The sequence below is a fragment of the Somniosus microcephalus genome, chromosome 2 (genome assembly GCF_052327205.1).
Source record: "Somniosus microcephalus isolate GS21.2 chromosome 2, FLI_Smic_1.0, whole genome shotgun sequence".
NCBI lineage: Eukaryota > Metazoa > Chordata > Chondrichthyes > Squaliformes > Somniosidae > Somniosus > Somniosus microcephalus.
The window spans coordinates 322,738,117-322,760,290 of NC_140988.1; the positions used below are offsets into that span (position 1 = coordinate 322,738,117).

Sequence of the window (22,174 nt, forward strand, 5' to 3'; positions counted from 1 at the left end):
TGTACCACTCAATTTGGTGGCCCTACATCCTCAGATGATGAATTCGATAATGATACCTCTTCTGTAGCCTATAACCTGCCCCCAAATGTGGAAGTAACTACTACTACCAGTAGAAGTTTGACCACGGCAGAGTGCAAAGCACTAGCCGAAGAATTGGGGCCAATAAACTGGGGGACGAACCCAGTCGCCCGAACAAGTGATTGGGGTACGTTCCGTCACTGTCACCCTGAGTTAGAGTGGACAGACTTAAAACAAGTTCTGTTGTCATGCATTTCACAGGATCTAAAGTTATCACTATCACGGGAAATCTACGATAAAAGTAAGGGGTGGTGGGATGTTATGGATTCAGTTTGTTCCCGTTTGGGCATGAACTCAGTTAATTTCACCCGTGCGGCTGGGGAGGCCCAGCAAGAGGCTAACGAGCATCCCGTAGCCTTTGTAAATCGATTGTATGATTTGTACGACTAGTCCCAGAAAAACCGTAATGGTCAGGAGTTTTGGGACATGGAGAGATTTAAGCTGACACTCATCGCTGCTCTGCTCTTGGTATTACCGTTCATCAGGGAACCCCATGGGCTGATCTGAAGGACGCTTGCATTCGAGCTTGGGACTGAGTTAAATCGTCCCTCACCCCTACCGAGTCCAAATTGTCAGCGGTGGAGGGTCTTCTGACACCACAAACCCCTCCCCAGTCGGGAGACAAACGCCATGTAATCTGTTATAACTTTTATAAGCCTGGACACTATGCTCACGACTGCCGCGATAGTCGACATCTAAATAATGGCCCACGCTACCAACCCCCAATCCGTGAAGGTAACGGGTCTGATTTTACTCTGTGTAGCAGCAGCACGAACACCTTTCGCTGGTAGTTGAGGCTATGCAGCACAGTCAGGCGGGGGGGGGGGGGGGGGGCAAAATGTTTTGGCTTTTCTTGTAGCGGAGATGCGTTCCCAGACTCACAGCCCCAGTGACAGTCATCGGCCTCCACGGTGACCATGTCTTCTCCAGTCTGGTATGGGGAGGACAGACTGATCATGGAAGCCGCCATGTTATGCTTGTGGATTCCGGTTCTGCCGTGACTATTTTACATGACCCCCGCTCCCTTTTCCCATTCTAGCACCGCCCTAAACCTCTCTGGCTTTAATTCTTCTACTCAGTTAGCTAATCAGGGATTGAGTTCCACAGTCTTGTCCGTCAATGGGAATTCCGTCGATGTTCCCTCTCCTGTATATATGGCCACCCATGACCAGAAAGGTATCCTTGGAAGTGACGCGCTGCATAAACACTGTGCTGTCCTCAACTACGCTAATGATTGTCTTTGGTGGCATTTTAATGAGGGACCACCGACACCTATCTCAGATGCCCATTGGGTATATGCAATTAAAAAACCTGAGGGCTTCGCCCTTCCCGGGACTGAAGACCCCATGGTCAATACATGAATTCATACATTTTCAGAGGTTTTTGCTAAATCCAAACATGATTGTGGTAGGAGATTAATGGACCCTCCCACCCTCCTGTTAAGCAGTATTCCATTCTGGCTGAGAGTAAACCTTATGCTCGGTATACTATCGATTCATTGTTAAAGCAGGGTGTTATCCGCACTGGCACTTTTACCACTAATTCTCCAACCTGGCCAGTTAAGAAGCCAGACGATAGCTGGCGTCTAACAACTGATTATCGCAAGCTTAATTCGATAACCCCAGCTTGTGCCCCTGTCGTCCGGGAGACCCCCACTCTCCTGTCCCAGATTCCACCAGGTAGCTGCCGCTTCTCCACCTTTGGCATTTCAAATGGCTTCTGGAGTATCCCTGATAAGTCAGAGGATCAGTACAAGTTTGCCTTCACTTTTGAAGATCAAAGTTATACATGGACATGTTTATCTTAAGGCTTTCACAACACCCCAACTATATTCCACAAACGGATGGCTCAGGCACCGAAACCTTTTTCGAGACCCGACTGCCTGCTGCAGTATGTTGATGACCTTTTCCTTGCAAACAGACTCATATTAAATTAATGGAAGAGCTATTAGACCTTCTTCTAAAAGCTGGGCTGAAAATTAACCCCAAAAAGGTACAACTGTTACAGCCAGAAGTGACATTTTTAGGGGTTTCTGTAGGACAAAAGGGACTCAGCCCTGACCAGCATAAGATTGAGGTGATTCAGCATTTACCATTGCCCGCATCCAAAACCACATTTCGCTCCTTCCTGGGCCTAGTGAGATACCAGCGTTCATTTATTCCCAGATTTGCAGAGCTAGCCAAACCATTATATGAACTGTTAAAGGGTGAAGAGGATGCTGTGGCCTGTGACTGGACCACCGAACATACAACAGCTGTGTCCCTCCTTAAAACTGCCGTTATGTAAGCCACATGCCTGACAAGCCCTGACCGAGAGAAGCCTTTCCACCTGGAGGTGGGATCCACCGATCAGAGTCTTGCTGCCGTTCTGTGCCAAGAGGTACAGGGTAAACTTATGCCAATTGCATACGCCTCCCGTATTTTGGCTGGCGTGGAAAAGAACTTCATTGTGTGTGAGCGACATCTGCTGGCCACTTTTTGGGCGGTTAAGCACTTCACGTTTATTACCGGATTGAACAAAATGATTATCCACAGCCCCCACACTCCTTTGAATCTTCTACACAAACCAGGGGACATTTTAGTCTCCTCCGCTCGACTCAAGTCACTGGACTCTCCTGTTAACTCAGAGAGATTTGGAAATAACAACAAAGCAAACAACTCTACTACCCCAGCTCCTACTGGACGAGGGGGGAAGTCGTGAGTGCCCTCTTCCACTACTGGAGTTTGACTGTCACCCTGTCTCTTCTACTCCGCTAAGTGACACCCAGAACGTCTACATTGATGGGTCATCCTATCACAAGGATGGAAAGTCCCTTACTGGATTTGCAGTAGTCATGCCTGACCGAGAACTTAAGTACAAATGCATTCCCCACTCTGCCCAATATGCTGAAGTTGCAGCCCTGGTGACAGCAATCCAAATTACCCATGACATACCTGCTAATGTCTGGTCAGATAGTGCCTATGCGATTAACACTTTGTTATCTTTACCGCTGTATGCTCGGAATAATTTTTGTACTGTTGATGGTAAGACCCTGCTCCATGCAGACCTCTTTGCTTCCCTTTGGGACTCTTTAAATTCATGATCTGCACTCTGTCTATGTTGGTAAGGTAAAGTCCCATTCATGTTCTTCAGATGTACATACCCAGGGTAACTCACAGGCAGATCATGCTGCCAAGGACGCTGCCGTTAACGGTGACCACTGGCAAGCCCCGAACCCTCCCTTAAGATCAGTCTCAAGTATCCAAGGTGGGGGCATCAGCCTCCCTTCCCTCCAGTCCAGTTATCCCCCCTATGCAGTTGTTATTGCATGGCATCAGAATGGATGTCCGTTACCTCAGCCCACTCCATGGGCTGCGGACACACAATTGGCTCCGGATCAGTCTGGGGAATCTGCTTCCCTGTTAATGTACAACCCCCGTTTGCAGTGGCTATCGTCCGATCTCCCAGTTGTCTGTGTTTTCCATCCACTCACACCCGGTAGGAGGACACTACTTAGCTGATGCAACCGTTCAGAAGCTACATAAATTTGCATGGTATCCCAATTGGGTCACAGATGTCACTCATAGGGTGAATCGTTGTCTGCCCTGTTTACAGTACAATCCAAGTGACCACACTAATCGGGCACTGTTGCGCAGTCCCCCTCCTCCCGATGGGCCGTGGACCCACTTTCAAATTGATTTTATAGGGCCCTTACCTACAGGACCTTCTGGTTTGCGGTATTGTCTGGTTATAGTTGACAAATTTACTAAATGGATGGAGGCAACAACAACTCGCCTTTTATTGGGCGAGATGATCTGCAGGTGGGGGAGTGCCAATTCAAGTTGATAGTGATCAGGGATCACACTTTACCGCCCAAATTTTTATTGAACTACAATGGATAATGGGTATCTCGCATAAACTTCACATCTCCCATCACCCACAATCATCTGGAGTGGTGGAAAGAGGAAACCGAACTCTGAAAACGATGTTAAACAAATTTTGTGCAGATCACCCCACCAAATGGTCCAGTATGTTGCCAATGTGTCTAATGGCTATTAGATCCACCACTCATAGCACAACGAGTATCTCACCCTATCAGGCTATGATTGGGTGACTAATGTGAATGCCAGCCTATCTGTTAACCCCTTCAGCCACACCCTTAGTACAGGGAATTGCCAACCAAAAATGGCTTGAAATGGTGGTAGAGAACATAGAACAAATTAACATGTTTGTAGCTATACAAACAGGCAAATCAAAATACCAGGCAAAGAAATACTTCGACAAGAAGGTCCGACCATTTGAGTATCAAGTGGGAGATGTTGTAATGGTGCTAAACAATGGGAAGAAGCAACATTGCTTTGAACCAAAGTGGAATGGCCCCTTTCTGATTATTGACAGGACCAGTCCTTCGGTTTATCTGGTGCAATTCCCTGGGAAAAAGGAGAGGGCCAAGGTGGCAAAAATGGTACCTTATCAATCAGTTGAAAACTGTGAAAAAGTAAATATGGCATATTGGGGGAAAAGTTCCGTTGATTTGCGCCTCCCATTAGCACCTTAAGAGGGCGCTAATGGGGCGCAAAGCAACTAGCGCCCGTGGGCGGTGATGTTTGCGCCGCTCACGAAATTAATTTGACATTTTGCGGCGGCGCTAAACACTACTGCCACAATGTCCTGCACCAGCAGATCGTGACGTCAGTCGAGTGTGCAATGCCTCGGACCGGATATTGAGTGGCGCCCCCTGCCTTACCGCCTGCCGCTAGCAACGACAGGTTGAGGGGAGCATTTTGCAGTCAGGAAGGGACTGGGGGAGCACTATTTAAAGGCGACCGCTTCCTGCCTTTTTTTGTTGGTGACATTTTTGCACCACGCATTCTGTGAGAGAGAGAGACTTCTGGAGAAATTCAACGCTGTGTGATGGAGTTTTGGGTACTGAGCAGCACTTTGCAGGTTCATTTTGATTTGCCCTTCCTTGTATCGATTTAGAAGAGACTGTGGGGGCTGCACTCTGAGCTCTTTCCTATGGCCTCACCATTGTTCTTTCCAGCAGATTTGATGTACAGGTCTCTCCAGGCCGAGATTCAAGGCTTCAATGAGCAGGGTGTGGATGGAGAGCAAGATCAACCCTCCCCTTTAAGAACTGGCCGGCGCCAATGTGTGTGTTCCATTGCTGACTGACATCACATGAGCTTCGCCAGCACTGTGAGGTAGCACCTCGCTCCTCGGCCTTTGCACCTTAAGACAGGTGTGTAGCGCCTGATTTAGCTCTCCAATCACCTCCACGGGCGATAAAAGCCAAGTTTGCAGTCGGAGGCGATAATTAGCGCCAGGCTCTAATCTTTGCGCCGGGCCGATAATTGCGCCCCAAATGGGGCGATACTGAATTTCTCCCCCATTTTGCCTTGCAGAACCAGTTAAGAATGATGATGAAACAGGTCACACGCTGTATCAGTCATCGAACCCTGCTGCTGGGGGTCATCATATTCATAAGACACTTGAACACCTCTCCAATCTCTATGAACTGGGTGGAATACTACAATACCAATGGCGAGGGTATATCATGTCGAGTTTTGAAGGAAATATGCAAAGTAAAATTCTTATGCGAGGGATGTGTGGTACGTCTACCGACGGTTACCACTTGAAAGGAAATGGAGTTCGGGTACAACTACATTGCAGCACAGAGGGATACAACCCAGAGGCACTGGAAGGCAAAGCCCCGGGATGGTACTGGAAGGTATCCACAGCATTGGTTAAAACTGGACTGATGGGAATACCCTATGAAATAAAGAGCGAAAAATGGGACATTAAGAACTATGATTTGAATTGGCCGTCCTTTTGGCCGAGATATGAGGGTGAATACCAGTGGAAAATAATACGGGAAATAACCCATGATGCTGTGCAGGATGGTGTGTTAGTAATAGAGGGGTAGTTGTGATAACACAAAAGAGAGAGGAGATCACAGTAAATAAAACCAGTAACAGAAAGAAAACAGTCCCAAAATAACAGAAGGTCCTGATAATGGTTTGGTAGTAACTCGAACCCATGAGAGCTTGTATAATGATGTTAGATATGAGATTGTCCCAGTGATGTTTAATCTTTCAGCAGTCCAAATGCCAAAGGGCCTGTGCAGCCACGCACATGAGCCATTTTACAGTTATCTGGTGAGACAAATAGCTAAGGATTTTGTAGAAAGGAATGCGGGAAAAGACAGTGACGAATCTTGGCCCCCAATTAATGGACAATGGTACGAACCGGTGGTAGGTGGAGAAAACGGTACGACTAAGTCGAGAAGGAAGCGAGGGTTGGGAGAATGGCTAAGAATAGGAGCCACGGCAGGCACAGCAGCATGGAATAGAATAGACATAGAATCTATGTGGGAACATGGTGAGGTTATGAGGGGACAATTGAAGGGAATTTTAACCAAAATAAATAAGGGGGGTTCAGATCAAATTAAAGAATTGCAAGAAGCACTAAAAACAACCTTAGACATGGTACACAATTTGAGAGAGATTCAGGACAAAGGTAATGAGATAATCAAAGAATCTGAAGGAAGGATCAGTTTTCTAAGGGTATCACTTATGCTATGTTTGGGAGTTTCCTACTGGATCAGGTACAGAAGGGTCTGACGGACATCGAAAATAATCAGATACCCAACTTTATGAATGACAGACATTTAGAGAAATGGTTTAACAAGACTGAACCTTGGTGTACTGCTAGGAAACATGGGTTAGCTTACTATGCCAAATTACCATGCCCAGGTGGGGAGAATAATGATTATCTAGACCCCAAAAGCATTCTCATACCAGTAGTCCTATGATTGCCCCAACTGAATAAGACAAATAAGTGGGAAGTGTTCAAGGTCGAATCAATAGGATCTATGGAGGGGAAGGTACACAAACAGTATGCAGAATATCCACACTACTTGATTAAGCAGGGCATGACCTGGAAGGCCCCTAATGTGGATTGTTGCACTAAGAATAAAGGATCATGGATGTGTAGATGTGACAGTCTCGAGCCTGGGATACCAGCATGTGGGTTCACTGTAGATGAAGAATCACCTACTTGCACTATCCAAGTATAAACATGGGGCAATAACCACACTCTGGTCAGTTATCTAAGCCAGGGACGTTATTGTGTGACCACCTCTGCTACCCAATATACCCACGGGCTAGACATCTGTCAGGTCAGATGGCCAACCTTCTGCTTAAGACCTCTCGAAATGACTAGAGTAGGAAACGCCCATTTGATTCCCGCAAGAACTCACTATATAACACAAATACAAGTAAATATTACTATGCAGCAGGAGGCTCTAGAGGCAGTGGTAAAGTTTGGGCATCCAATTCCACCACTATCCCTCAGTTTAAAGTCTATCATTGAAAGAAGTAGTACCTCCCAGAAACACTTGGTTAAAATGCAGCAAGACAATGCCCAAATTGAGGAAGCAATAAATAAGTTAGGGGACCACAGGTGGTGGGAAGTAGCTTACAATGCCAGCCAGAATCCCTGGGCAAGAATGGTATCAGCAGCCCTAGTAATTGCTCAATGCCTGGTCTTAATAGTTCTACTTATAATGTCATGTTATTCGAGATGCTTGACACGTCAATTGAACCGTCAAACCAATAATTTAGAGTTGGCACGGTTAGTAGAGGGTTGAAATAGAGTTTTTCTCCCTCTCAAGGTGGGGACTGTTAGAAACTAGGGGTGCCTAAAAATGTATATGGCTACATGAATAATACTGTGTTTAAATGATAAGTTTTGTTTTCCTGGAAAACTTGCATTAGAATTTGAGACAGTCTTTTTAATCAGTTAGATTAGTTGAGGCATAAACATGCCACACGGGGGCCCATAGGGTGGCCCTGCCGGGCTAGTTATCTGTTGTTTGTAAGTTAGGGTTTTGGCTTTGTTAATGTATCTTTAATTTGGCCAGTGAAGGTCCAACCTATGTTTCTTCCATTATTACTAATAACCGTATTATAATCTCTACAGATGGAATATGGAGTTTGTTTAGCAGAACTGCTTGCGAAGATAATTAAAAGTTAATTAGGAAAAGACATAGAATGAAAGGAATTTGAGGAGGCTAAGGTATCCATCTTAGAATGGGCTATTTGCTAGATGGAAGTGAGATAGCGACTGGCTAACGTGCGACAGCTCTGGCTGGGGTCATGATTAAGAGGGACACGGTCGGGCCTTGTACTTGCTGGGTCAAGGAGATTAGAGTCAAGAGAGATAAGACATGAATTCCAAAGGAAGAAACTTCAGAAAGATTAAACAATAAGACAAATTGGATGAAGTAATGAGACCCCCTTTTGGGGAGGGCTTTCATCCAAGAACCAAGACAAAGAACTCGATGCTCCATTGGTTGATTAGGTTTTGGAGGAACCTCTATAGGTTAAATGGTCTTGTCATTAACTTGGCCTCAGGCCCACCCCTAAAAAGAGAATAAAAATGACACCCCAAGGGCTTGCCCACAGACGGTGCAGGGGAGAACCGAGCAGAACTTGCAGAGAGAAGTTGGGCTGGTCGAACACTCTTTTGAGAATTAATTCCTCGCTCACCATTGAAGGCTCTAGGGAGAGAGAGGGGCCGGAAGCCAGAGAACTGTTCACGCACGCCAGCCGTCTGTCCAATCGGGTCCGGTACCAGCTGCTTGTCACGGTCGTATGTTTTTGCTGTATTACTAGCGTGTTATATTCCGTCCTAAACTCCGATTAAACACAATATATCCACCATATTGGTTTTCACTCGATCCTGTTTACCAGAGATACGCGAATCTCTACACTCTGTGCTGTAAAATGTTATGATTCTAGGTCTGTTCATCAAAGATCTCTGCAAACTGAGGTTAGTACATGTGGAGAACAGCGCAACACAAAATGCACAAAGAGGACAAACCAGGAAGACACGCATTTATAGCCATGAAGTATAAATATTAAATCACTATGAAAAAGAACCACCTGACAGAGGGAATATGACTTAAGAGGGGGCAGTTACTTGGGAGCTGAAAAAACTCTGAATTTTGTGCCTAGAATTAATAAAGGGCATTTTCTCCTTCATGAAAAATTTTAATAACCCTTGTCCCTTTATGAATATCTGACAAATAAAAGGCTAATTATGCATACACCCACTGTATTCAGTCATGTTCTGATCATTTCATTCTTAAATTCCTGTTAAGTGAATAGACAAGTGACAGTTTTGCCCAAACCACACTCTTTATGACTTTTTAGTTCAAATTACAGGCATCTTCTGCATCACATGACCTCTGCAAGGACAAGGTTTTGCATTTTTATAACAATTTGAGCTGCAGGTTTCAAAATAATGTTTCTTCAATTTAACAATATATGCATTTGAACTGGATTTGAAAGCATTTCGTGTATTTTATTACCAAATACAACAGTCAGCAGCATTCTTCTCAGCTGTGTATATTTGAAGTAGATAAATTTTAAACTCTCACTGTGGCACACTCGGGCACTATGGCAACCCTGCATGGAGCCCTTTCAACCAGCTAATTTTGTTGATTCTGAGTGTTCTTGTTCAGACAGATACTCATTAATGAAAAGTTAGCAAAAAGAAAAAAAAATCCTGTAACTGTACCTGTGCAGATAATGCAATAATATGCAGTGTGTGTGATTTAACGGGGGAAATGCAGTCGATATACTTGTTCCAATAGGATTTATAAATGATATAAAAGTAACCAACTCTGCTGCTAGTAACAGTACTATTCCACCAGCGGAACTTTTTTGCTGGTGGAATATGGTGGAATAAGCTGACGATTCATGCAATTCTTTGTACTACACTCACAGGGCATGAATTCCCCTTGCAACAAAATGCAACACCTTCCCAAGACATCCAACAGGATATCCATCAGTAAGTGTTAGATTGATCAGTGACAGGCAAACTTGCACAGCCTTGACTGTGCAACAGACTCTTGAGTTCACTACATTTTTCTCCACTCACTTACATATCCTAGTTAGGTTGTGTACAACAGGGATTGTTTGTGAGTGTAACATTTCACTGTACTGGAATGTTACTTTAAAGGACGAAGGTGAGAAACCAAGCTAAAGGTGACGTAATTTGTTTGTATTGAAAGCTGCAGTAACCATATTCTAATTGTAACTGATGACTAAAACATAACGATGATCTTTTGTAGAACTGAAGAGGGATTCAACAGTGTATTGAATAGGCCATCTGGTGCAGGGTTTAAGTTTCATACACTATCACACACCAAATGACTGGAAACTTCTTTAAACTCTATGGTCAATTGCTGAGACGGAGGTTTATTGCAGCATGGTATACCTCATGCCAGTTAGTTCTGTTCCCCCACAAAAAAACTGAAAAGTCACACTGCCAGGAGGATGATACAACTCATGATTTGGATGAAAAATGATGAAACTTACAAAAGCGTGGTCAGGAGTTGGCAGCGTCGAGACCCAAATTAACAACTTCAAGGTCAATGAAGAAAGCTCCTTAACTGAGGGAGATAGATCAACTGCAAATGGAGGAACTTGTCCTAGAGGATGGCAATACTAAGGGACTAGTTCAGATTGTCTAATCCACTACTCACCAGCTGTTGGAAGTGGAACAAATTCCCATTTTAGTTACCCATTGTCAGTATCAAAAACTCCCAGGTCAAATATAGCTTTGTTAAATGCAGAATAATGCTCCCTCCTTAGAAGAGAACACCTTACTGCATCCATATGTGATTTGCCAAGAATGTTATTTGTTCAAGAAGCCATCCATCTGACCTGAATGACACTGCCAGGTAGGGCAGTATCATGCTGTACTCTACCATCACTAGAAACTGGGCCGAGAGTTTGCAAACTCATTTCACATCGGGCCCTTTATCCCATCGGTTTTGGCTTATTTTAAATCTATGTCCTTGAGATGAAAGACCAGTGTCTAAAGCCACTGCACCAGTGTCTAAAGCCACTGCACCACTGCGATGATTCTTGGGGAACTGTCTTCTCAGTCCAACTACTCTTGGTGAGGATATATTACCAACACTTGACTTTGGTCCTTCTTACATTACACTGTGTTCGAAGAGAGCCCAAGTTTTAGTGCAATGCATGGGATATGCTTCATACAAGCATTTGCAGTATTGAGACTTTTATCATAATAGATTGTACTTACAATAGCAAAAGGGAGGAAATGATGTGCAAACACAATAAGTCTGAACTCTTAAACCATCAATGTTAGGAATAAGCAATGAATATTTAGTAATCGGGTACAAATTTTGGACAGCCATTTCACCTCTTTTCAAAAACCCACAGAAAGTTGACATTACAAATTATAATAAACTTTTTGAAAAAAAAACCTACACTTAAGTAACTTAATGTAAACATTAACCAGCATTGCAAACAGCACACATATTTTTTATTTATTTAGTTTGTTTCATGTGATTAAGGTGGTGGCTTCAAACCATAAATCGGTGCTCTTTCCCATCATGTGCCATGAGGATGACATTGCGGTTGGAGGTCCAGATCAGACGTGCCAGTTTCAGTGCATTCTGAGAACCAGGAGAAGCAGGATGAACGGGGGGCACCTGGTACGTTTTCATACAACGGAGCTGGGGGGCAGAGTTCAGCATACCAATACTCCCCAAAAGCGAAGTGTTCATCTGTAAAGGTAGAAAAGTAGTGAATACAAAAATAATACGTGAAAAGCAACACAGAAAACAATACTATCAAACTATACAGGATGATTTTCTAGCACTGAGGTAGGCGGAAAGTAAATTATTTCCAGAGAAAACTCCCCTGATGGTTCAGCTGGTAAAACCTTTAGCCAAGGCTTTTGTTCCTGATTACTACCAGTGACCCCTGCTGGAAAGTGTATGTACGTGCGTGCATGCGGCATCTGTGTGCGTGGACATCATAGGAATGCATGAAAATACATGACTGGGAAATATCATGCAGTCTTAAAATCTACTACCTTTCAATCACCCATTCCCTCAAAGTCTTCCTTAAACTCTTTCACACTATCTGCCACTCTAGGTAGTCCATTCCTCGAGGGAGAAAATGGTTAATCCCGGGGATGAGGGGATGGACATATGAGGAGAGGTTGAGTAGATTGGGACTCTACTCATTGGAGTTCAGAAGAATGAGAGGCGATCTTATTGAAACATATAAGATTGTGAAGGGGTCGGATCGGGTGGATGCGGGGAGGATGTTCCCGATGATGGGTGAAACTAGAACTAGGGGGCATAGTCTTAGAATAAGGGGCTGCTCTTTCAAAACTGAGATGAGGAGGAACTACTTCACTCAGAGGGTGGTAGGTCCATAGAATATGCTGCCCCAAAAAGCTGTAGAAGCTACATCATTACATAAATTTAAAACAGAAATAGACAGTTTCCTAGAAGTAAAGGGAATTAAGGGTTACAGGGAGCGGGCAGGAATTTGGACATGAGTCTAGGTTCGGATCGGTCATGGCCCTGTGGGTAGCGGAGCGGGCCCAGGGGCCGTGTAGCCTGATCCTGCTCCTATTTTGTGTGTCTAATTCTGTTAGATTCAGGAGATGGTTCTGTGATAGTAGATTGGCGGTTAGGATCAGATCAGCCATGATCTTATTGAATGGCGGAGCAGGCTCAAGGGGCCGATTGGCCTACTCCTGCTCCTATTTCTTATGTTCTTATGTTATGGCCACTTTTCTGGTACATAACCAATGATGTTCAGACAACACGCGCCCCGACTGGGAGGCCCAAAATTGGAAGTCAGGCCTCATTTAAATAAATTTGCGTGAGCTGCCGTCCCCTATTGTGCCTCCTGAGCTAGCTTGCCCATTTCAAAAGGATGAATTTCAGGCCGTTTGCCTCGCCAGCAACAGCCCTTAGGTAAGTCCGGGGTCCGGGAGGGGAGGAGGGCAATAGGAGGGAGAATTATCACATTCCGGCAGCGGTCCTCAGGAGTGCTGTGGAGCTGGCAGGAGCATTCTTGCTTTTCCCAGTTCCACGTTAAAATCTTCAAAAAAAAAAAAAAAAAATGTTCTTCACATTTTTGTTGGCGGACACTACTTAGCCACAACGACCGCTGAGATTTCGAGGTACAGAGCCGGCCCAGTTAGCAGAGGGGGTCTTAAAACAAGTGTTAGGCCCCTCATTTACATATGTTTTAGGCAGAGGTGTCTGAAAAATCTCCCGACCCTGCTGATGTTCAAGATAATGCCCTAAGCTGTGCCAGTTCAAGCTTTCTTCTCACTCTTCTCAGGTTGAGCTCACCAGACTGCTGCCATATTTGAGGCTGTTAAGTGCTGTGGAGGAGCCAGACCACTGTAGACAGACATGAAACCAAAACAATTAAAGTCACTTGCGACCTTTAAAAACCAATAGCAAGAGGAGTGATATCATCTTTTGCTGGGCTGGATTAAAACTTGGGTTTCCAGAGGTGAAGGAGAAAGTTTCATCTGGAATATCTCTGGGACCATGGCACTGTCTCTAAATGATGTTCTCCAGCAGATGAAAAACATCAGTGACATTTTTAGAGTTGTTTTAATTCATGTTGAGTAATCACCCTTGGAAGATGACTAATGATACTGATTTTTTTACATTACGAACAGTACAGAATGTAGCCCGAGGCCACATTTTAAATGCACATGGACTGCTTTACCTGAGAGTACAGCAACTCTGCTCCCTTCATAAATACATCCAAAGATTAATATAGAGAACAATTTGCAAAGGGCAGAAGGCTGATTAGGGTCTGATGGTCATGCCAAAAGAGCAAAGATTCTAACTACTGTTCTTCCCAATTCAAACTGTGACTCATCGTTTATTTCCTTGTCATAAATTTAAATTCTGAGAAAATGCTTTTAGGATTTATGTTTTTAAAAAAAAAACTCATCTGCATTGTGAAGCCATCAACATTTCACAGCTTCCTGTCTGTGAGAAGGTAAACTCAGGGGTGGGTTTGATGGCGCAGACAACGAGCTGATGAGCAGGGAACAAGTGATGAGAAGCGATCGTCTGATCGATTAAGGAGGAGTTGAAAAAGGTGTAAATTTTAAGTTGAGATCTCAGTAATGATCACTACTGGGAATTGAAATGTTTGGAAAAGAATCTTAATTTAAAAACACAGTTTTTAATTAGGCAAATGATTTAATAAACAAGCTCTCTCCTAGATTTTAATGAATCAGAAAATTAACTCTCTTACACTGGATCTTTTAAATTTTGGAGAGGTTATCGTTGTGCAGAAGCATCACAGCTGAGCTCAATCCATCAGGCAGCAATGAAGAGGCCAATTGAATTAGCTAATTCAGCATAGACCACGAATCCATCGCAGGACCTTTCTGGTGTGAATGGCTCAGTGACGCAACATACAGTGAATTTACCCATTGAACCTATAGATCACAAGATAGGTTTGGATGAGGTAGTTCTGGCCATTTGATCTCATCCTACCAGAATACCAACTGTATTGGCTTCCTATTATAGCATCCAGACATTTCTTAAATGGGCCCACTGTTGTGGCCTCAAGAATACTTTCTGGCAAATTAATCCATCCGTTGATTGATTTCATTGTGTAAAGAAATATTTCCTAATGTCGGGCATAAAACTGACCATCACAAAGCTGAATTTATGCCCTCTATGCCTACAGCTGTGCCTATTTTTTATGTTCTTAAGGAGGCCATTCAGCCCATCGTGTCTGTGTTGGCTCTTTGAAAGTTATCCAAGTAGTCTTGCGCCCTTGCTCTTTCCCCATAGCCCTGCAAATTTCTCCTTTTTAAGTATTTATCCAATTCCCTTTTGAAAGTTACTATTGAATCTGCTTCCACCACCTTTTCAGGTAATGCATTCCAGATCATGGCAACTGGCTGCTTAAAAAAATGTCTCCTCCTTTCCCTCCTGGATTTTTTGCTAAATATCTTAAATTTATGCCCTCTGCTTACCGATTTAATTTTATTATCTACAAATTTAGCTCTTCTTATTGAGCCTGGTCATTTATAGGTGTTAGAAACAGGAGGGTGTCCCAGTACAGATCCCTGGGAAACTCCACGCATTATTTGATAATAAATGGCATATTATAACTCCCTGGTAAAAATCTCCATGAAGTATTGAGACAAAAATGGAGTACTTTGAGATACTATCCTCAAATAGCTTCGACAATAGCATGCTTCTGTTTTTTTGGTCCTGCATGAGGTTTATTAGGAAAAAGCTAGTCAAGTCAATGCAGATGAATGCAGATGAATGCATCTGGGCAAAATACCAACAAGCACACCCAAAGCTAGAAATAATAAACATGCTTTTTAATTTTAAAAAACTTGCATTTATATAGCGCCTTTCACGACCACCGGACTTTCCAAAGCACTTTACAGCCAATGAAGTACTTTTTGAAGTGTAGTCATTGTTGTAGTGCAGGAAATGCGGCAGCCAATTTGCGCACAGCAAACTCCCACAAACAGCAATGTGATTTTGACCAGATATTCTGTTTTAGCGATGTTGATCGAGGGACAAATATTGGCCAGGACACCGGGGATAACTCCACTGCTCTTCTTCGAAATAGTGCCATGGGATCGTTTACGTCTACCTAAGAGAGCAGACGGGGCCTCGTCTTAACCTCTCATCTGAAAGACGGCACCTCCAACAGTGCAGCACTCCCTCAGTATCAGCCTAGATTATTGTGCTCAAGTCTCTGGAGTGGGACGTGAACCCACAAACTGCTGACTCAGAGGCAAGTGTGCTACCAACTGAGCCATGGCTGACACAATGAAATAACATAATCAATGAAATAACATAATCAAGATAGTACTAACACAGATAGCATTTGTCATACACCACAGGTGGCCACTGGCAAGTTTTTGTGTACAGATTATGAAGTCTGCTGTGCATGCTTTGAGTACCTATCTTGCCAACTGACTTTGCAAAGGTAAGGCTGTGTTTCAAAGGGTTTTATTAATATATATAAGAATCCAAATTTTTAATGTGTTATTGGTTTGACCTAGCGGCAACAGACATGCAGGCATATCAAAAGGCTGTGGTAGGACACCTATATAATCCTGAGAAAAACTGTAACCAGTAGGGACTGGGTGCCTGCTCCCCTTTGGAGAGCTGTCAATCATGCACAGAACAAAACCAATCATGCGGCAGTATCTATTTTTGAATTAGGTGGCTTGGTTTGTCTCTCAAGGCTGTAATCTTGGAGATAACCAGCTAACCCTCACAACATCTATATTGATTTGGCTGGGATCATGGAATTTAACTGCAGTTAGTTTTCAAACTCCATCAAGTCAAATCTAAGCAAAAAAAACCTTAATTTTATGACACATAGATCCAATTTTGGTCTTTGTCCCCTTAACTTCCCTATCTGACAGCCCGATCTTGCTGTGTGGACTGTGTAACACTTCTTGTAAGGCTGCAATCTTATCCTGACTATCCCATTATTCTCTCTGTTCTTATGTACAGTCTAGTCCTGACCCTAACCTTCCGCCATCATCCAGTTTAAATGGTGTTCAATAGCTATTTCCATGTTAATCATGAGGTCCTAGTACCCACTCTATTTAAGTGCAACCCTTCACTCTTGTAGTGGCTTTCTCTGTCTCAAAAATAATTATTGTTGCTGATGAATTTTGTTTTGTTGCTGTTTTTGAGTAATCTCTGAAAGCATCTCCTGTAAACCTCTATAGTTCTAGTCCCCCAGGTCGCCCCTCCAGCCTATCTTCAGCACAGGCAGTTCTGGTTCTAGTTAGGCAGCCGCCCTTCTGTTTAATTGTCACATGGAGTCTAACTTTCAAGGTTTTTGTGCAAAATGATGCAGCCTCATTTTAAGTTCAAGAAAATCCCCCTCTGCATGTAAAGCATACACAACCAAAAGAAAAAATATAGGCATACCTGCCAGAAGGAGATGTGACTATCAGCATTGGAATATGTGGCTAGATACCGTCCATCAGGAGCAAAGGACACTGCAGTTATTGGTCCACTGTGGCCATGAATGGTCTGTAGGAGGGAATATAGACAAAGAGATCTGAGACATGTGCCTTTGATGCTGCAAACAATGTTCATACACCAAGCAAGACAAGGTACGACATTGATGATGTTTTATAGATTGATGTAAAAATTAGCCTCTTTTCAAAGAGCAAGATTTAATGTATTTCAATACAATTATTGCATAATCAAAATGTGAAATAATGTCAATCAGTCCACTGAGACTCAAACATATTGGAAACAGAAACTGAATCAGTGAAATATTTTTGTTTCATGCAATGCAAGCCTGTGGCCTGTGTGTGGATATTAGAGAAAGAAAGCAAACAATCAAATTCCCTTCTCTCAAGCAATGCTTCTTAAAAGTCAAAAGCGCTGTGGCTACGAAGACACTTTTGAATGATCGCACCAAGGGTCAGCCTGTAAAGGAGGAAGAGCAGGAGGGTTTGGGGGACTCCAATAACAACTTGTATTTATATAGCGCCTTTAACATAGTAAAACATCCCATGGCACTTCACAGGAGTATTATAAGACACAAAATTTGACACCAAGCCACATAAGGAGAAATTAGAGCAGGTGACCAAAAGCTTGGTCAAAGAGGTAGGTTTTAAGGACCGTCTTAAAGGAGGAAAGAGAGGTAGCGATGTGGAGAGGTTTAGGCAGGGAATTCCAGAGCTTAGAGCCTCGGCAACAGAAGGCACGGCCACCAATGGTTGAGCGATTATAATCAGGGATGCTCAAGAGGGCAGAATTAGAGGAATGCAGATATCGTTGGGGGGGGGGGGGGGGGTTGTGGGACCGAAGGAGGTTATACAGATAGGGAGGGGCGAGGCCATGGAGGGGTTTGAAAACAAGGATGAGAATTTTGAAATCGAGGTGTTGCTTAACTGGGAGCCAATGTAGGTCAGCAAGCACAGGGGTGATGGATGAACGGGATTTTGTGCGAGTTGGGACACAGGCAGCCAAGTTGTGGGTGACCTCCAGTTTACTTACGTAGGGTAGAATGTGGGAGGCTAGCCAGGAGTGCGTTGGAATAGTCAAGTCTAGAGGTAACAAAGGCCTGGATGAGGGTTTCAGCAGCAGAGGAGCTGAGGCAAGGGCGGAGATGTTACGGAGGTGGAAATAGGCGTTCTTAGTTATGCTGCGGATATGTGGTCTGAAGCGCATTTCAGGACTCCAGAGATATTGATACGGTCATTGCTGGAGATGCTCTGGCTACGATTGAATAGTTAGGAGTTGAACCAAGTGAGGGCAGTCCCATAGACCTGGATAATGGAGGAGACACGTTGGAGGATGGCCGACTGTATTAAAGGCTGCAGGATGAAGAAGGATAGTGCACTACGATCATAGTTACAGTGGATGGCATTTGTGATTTTGATAAGGGCTGTATCAGTTCTGTGGCGGAGCAGAAACCTGATTGGACAGATGAAAACATGGAGTTGCAGGAAAGAACGGGCACAGGTTTGGGAGGTGACAACACGTTCAAGGACTTCGGTGGGGAAAGGGAAGTTGAAGATGAGTTGGCAATTTGCAAAAAATCGGGCATTGATGGGTCATTTGTTTTGAGGAGGGGGGTGATGAGAGTAAGAGAGTACAGTACCTGAGGAGAGGGAACCATTTACAATGTTAGCTAGCATGGAGGCACAGAAGGGAAGTTGGGTGATCAGCAGTTCAGTGAGAATAGCATTGTGAGAACAGGGGATGGGTCTCATGGACTAAATGAGCTTGGAGAGGGAATGAGGGGAGATAGGAGAGAAATTAGACAAAGACAGAGGTTTAGTTCTAGGGCCGGGGGAAAGCTTGGGGGAGGTTTGGCTTGGTGGGGAAAGGGAAGTGGGTGATGCGACAGGGGCAGCTAAATGGATGGTCGCAACCATAGAGACAAAGAAATCCATAAGCTTCTTGCATTTATTGCTGGAGGTGAGGGTGGATGAGGCAGGAGAGAGGGTTTAAGGAGACATTAAGTGGTGGAGAAAGGAAGTGGGGGGTTATCGTTTGAAATAAAAACAGAAAATGCTGGAAATACTCAGCAGGTCAGGCAGCATCTGTGGAGAGAGAAACAGAGTTAATGTTTCAGGTCGATGACCCTTCGTCAGAACTGGAAAAAGCTGGAGATTGGACAGGTATTTAAGCAAGTGCAGGGGCAGGGAAAGAGGAGAGGGGAGGAAAGAACAAAAGGGAAGGTCTGTGATAGGATAGAAGGCAGGAGAGATTAAGAGATGGTGCAAGGCAAAAGGAGATGGTACTGGGACAAGTTAAGAAACAAAAGATGGCTCTTGATGAAGTGTAAATAGCACTGGCAGAATGACAGACAGCTGCCATGTGGGAGAGAGAAAAAAAAATTGAGGATGATCCTGGAGTAGTGAATGGCTTTGGCAGAGGAAGGCAAGGCCTGATAATGCTTGATGTGGTCCAGCCAGAACTGGTGATGGATGGTGAAACCAGTTGTGCACCAGAAATGCTCAAGTCTATGGCCTTCGGACTTGAGTGAGCAAAGATGGGGGTCACATCAGCAGGAGCAGCCAGGGTAGGAGACAATAAGGGTTTTACTGAGGACAAAGACAGCAAAGATGGAGATAAGGGAGTGGTTGAGCAAATCAAAAGCTCCAGAAGTATAGTGGCGAATGGATGGTCAACGGTTAGACAGTTGGAAGTTTGAAAGTGCAGTTGGAAGTGACTTGGAGCAGTGATTTTCTTTTCATGGGGTAGTCGCAGAAGGAGGGTGGGATTGGAAGTGGGAAATGTTAGTGGTGGGGGAAAAAAAGAAGTGGTTGGAGATGACCTTTTCTGTGGTGAAGACAATGGGAGTAGAGAGGCCACGTGAGACAACAAGGTCGGGGCGGGGGGAACCATCAATATGGGTAGAGAAATAACAACAGAAAATGCTGGAAAAACTCAGCAAGTCAGGCAACATCCGTGGAGAGAAATTTGAGTTGACGTTTCGGGTTTGACCCTTCTTCAAAAGAAGGGTAGAGAGTTTATTTGGAGGGGGAGGTTAAAGGAAATAAGTGAAATCAGAGGCGAGAGGGCAAGGTGAGTTGGGATGGTGAATGAAACCACAGAGTCTGGGGAATGAAAGGAGGGAGGCTATCTCAGTGAGAATCTCGAAGCGAGGCTTGGAGGGGCAGAAGAAAATTACAATTTTAAAGGAGAGGTGAGAGGGGTGGAAGAAGGTGAGGTACTTGAAGGAGGAGATGGTGTCAGAGGAGTTTGGGCTGATACCAAGGTATGCTTTGATGATAAAAGCCACACAGCCACCGCGGCGGTTTGGGTGGGCCAGGTGGTGGAAAGGGTAGCCAGGCAGAGGCGCTTCATTAAGGGGAAAAGGTATTGCTGCCTGCGAGCCAAGCTTCCGTCAAAGCCATGATGTCATGCAATCAACCACAATAAGGCCGTGGATGGCAAGGGCTTCGTTTGCATACCTTACTAACCAATTAACATTTACAGTTGCAAAATATTTCCTTTACTGTCCATTTTATTTTAAATATTTGTAAAATCAAAATGAATCAGCCGTAACAGAGATATCTGAAGTAGCATCCTTTAATTTAGTTTGAAACACTTTTCCAGCTGCATTAGTGGTTATAACAGATACATCAGCTAGAGATCATGGCATGATAGCATGACTCAGGAGCAGCAATTACAGCAATGTTACTTAAATTAGTATTTGAAAAATAGCTTCCTCTGGTTCCATGTCGCACCATGAAGGTCTCAGGTTTGGTCCTATCTGTGATGGAGTTTGCTGATCTCAGGACAGGAAAATAAAATCAGCCAGAATTCCTAATGTTGATGACTATCGAGTGACCGTTGGGTAAGTGTGCACGTGTGGATGTCGGAGCGGACAAAATTGGGCTTGGCTATGATGCTTTCCAGGGACCACAGCTTATTTAGGCTTGGTACTGGAAGGTTGCTGACAAAAGTGAGTATTGTATCCCAGCAAGAGTCAGCACCTTCAGCAGAGGAAGAAAAACATTTTGGAAAGAAAATAATAAACAGCAGCTATGCAAATATTACAAAAAATTAAAAAAGATGTTGAGATTAGGCCGATTAGTAGCTTATCTAGTCTTTCAAATAATCAGGATCGACTGCAAACCAATATGGTGGGTATATTGTATTTAATCAGAGTTTAAGATGGAATATAACATGCTAGTTAAACAACCAAAAACATACGACCGTGACAAGCAGCTGGTACCGCTCCCGATCGGACAGAAGGCTGGTGTGCGTGAACAGTTCTCTGGCTTCCGGCCTCACTCTCTCTCTCTCTCCCTAGGGCCTTCGATGGTGAGTGTGGGATCACTCTCAAAAGAGCGTTCGACCAGCCCAACTTCTCTTAGGCTCTCCCCTCCACCGTCTTTGTGGGCAAGCACTCGGGGTGTCACTTTTATTCTCTTTTTAGGGGTGGGCCTGAGACCAAGTTATTGACAAGACCAGTTAACCTATAGAGGTTCCTCTACAACCTCATCACCCAATGACACCTCAAGTTCTCTGTCTTGATTCTTGGATGAAAGCCCTCCCCAAAAAGGGGTCTCATTACTTCATCTAATTTGTCTTATTGTTTAATCTTTCTGAAGGTTCTTCCTTTGGAATTTGTGTCTTATCTCTCTTGACTCTATCCTCCTTGACCCAGCAAGTACAAGGTCTGACCTCGTCCCTTTTAATCATGGCCCCAGCCAGAGCTGTCGCACTTTAGCCAGTTGCTATCTCACTTCCATCTAGCAACTGGCCCGTTCTAAAATGGATACCTTGGCCTCCTCAAATTCCTTTCATTCTATGTCTTTTCCGAATTAACTTTGAATTATCTTCGCAAGCAGTTCTGCTAAACAAACTCCAAATTCTATCTGTAGAGATTATAATATGGTTATTAGTAATAATGGAAGAAACGTAAGTTGGGCCTTCACTGGCCAAATTAAAGATACATAAACAAAGTCAAAAACCTAACTTACAAACAACAGATAACTAGCCTGGCAGGGCCATCCTATGGGCCCCTGTGTGGAATGTTTATGCATCACCTAATCTAACTGATTAAAAAGACTGTCACAAATTCTAATGCAAGTTTTCCAGGAAAACAAAACTTATCATTTAAACACAGCATTATTCGTGTAGCCGTGTATATTTTCAGGCACCCCTAGTTTCTAACAAAGGACTCAGTTGAAGATGTGAAAAACATTCCGAGGAGAAGAGATATTGTCACTTTAACATAATTCCTATAAAGAAAAGAGACCTTTAGTG

The 22,174-nt window shown here is 43.9% G+C and overlaps 1 protein-coding gene across 4 annotated transcripts in view; it reads right to left on the reverse strand.

Annotated features, from left to right (window-relative positions):
* Nucleotides 1–9,401: 9,401 nt before the first annotated feature.
* Nucleotides 9,402–22,174, reverse strand: part of wdr7 (WD repeat domain 7) — an 836,682-nt gene continuing 823,909 nt past the window's right edge. For all 4 annotated transcript variants that reach the window (XM_085974490.1, XM_085974481.1, XM_085974472.1 and 1 more), the window contains 2 exons: nucleotides 16,859–16,963; nucleotides 9,402–11,665 (listed from right to left, as the gene is read on the reverse strand). In XM_085974490.1, coding sequence (XP_085830616.1) covers nucleotides 11,462–11,665; nucleotides 16,859–16,963 — 309 coding nt within the window. In that variant the 3' untranslated portion in view covers nucleotides 9,402–11,461. The remainder of the gene's footprint in view (nucleotides 11,666–16,858; nucleotides 16,964–22,174) is intronic.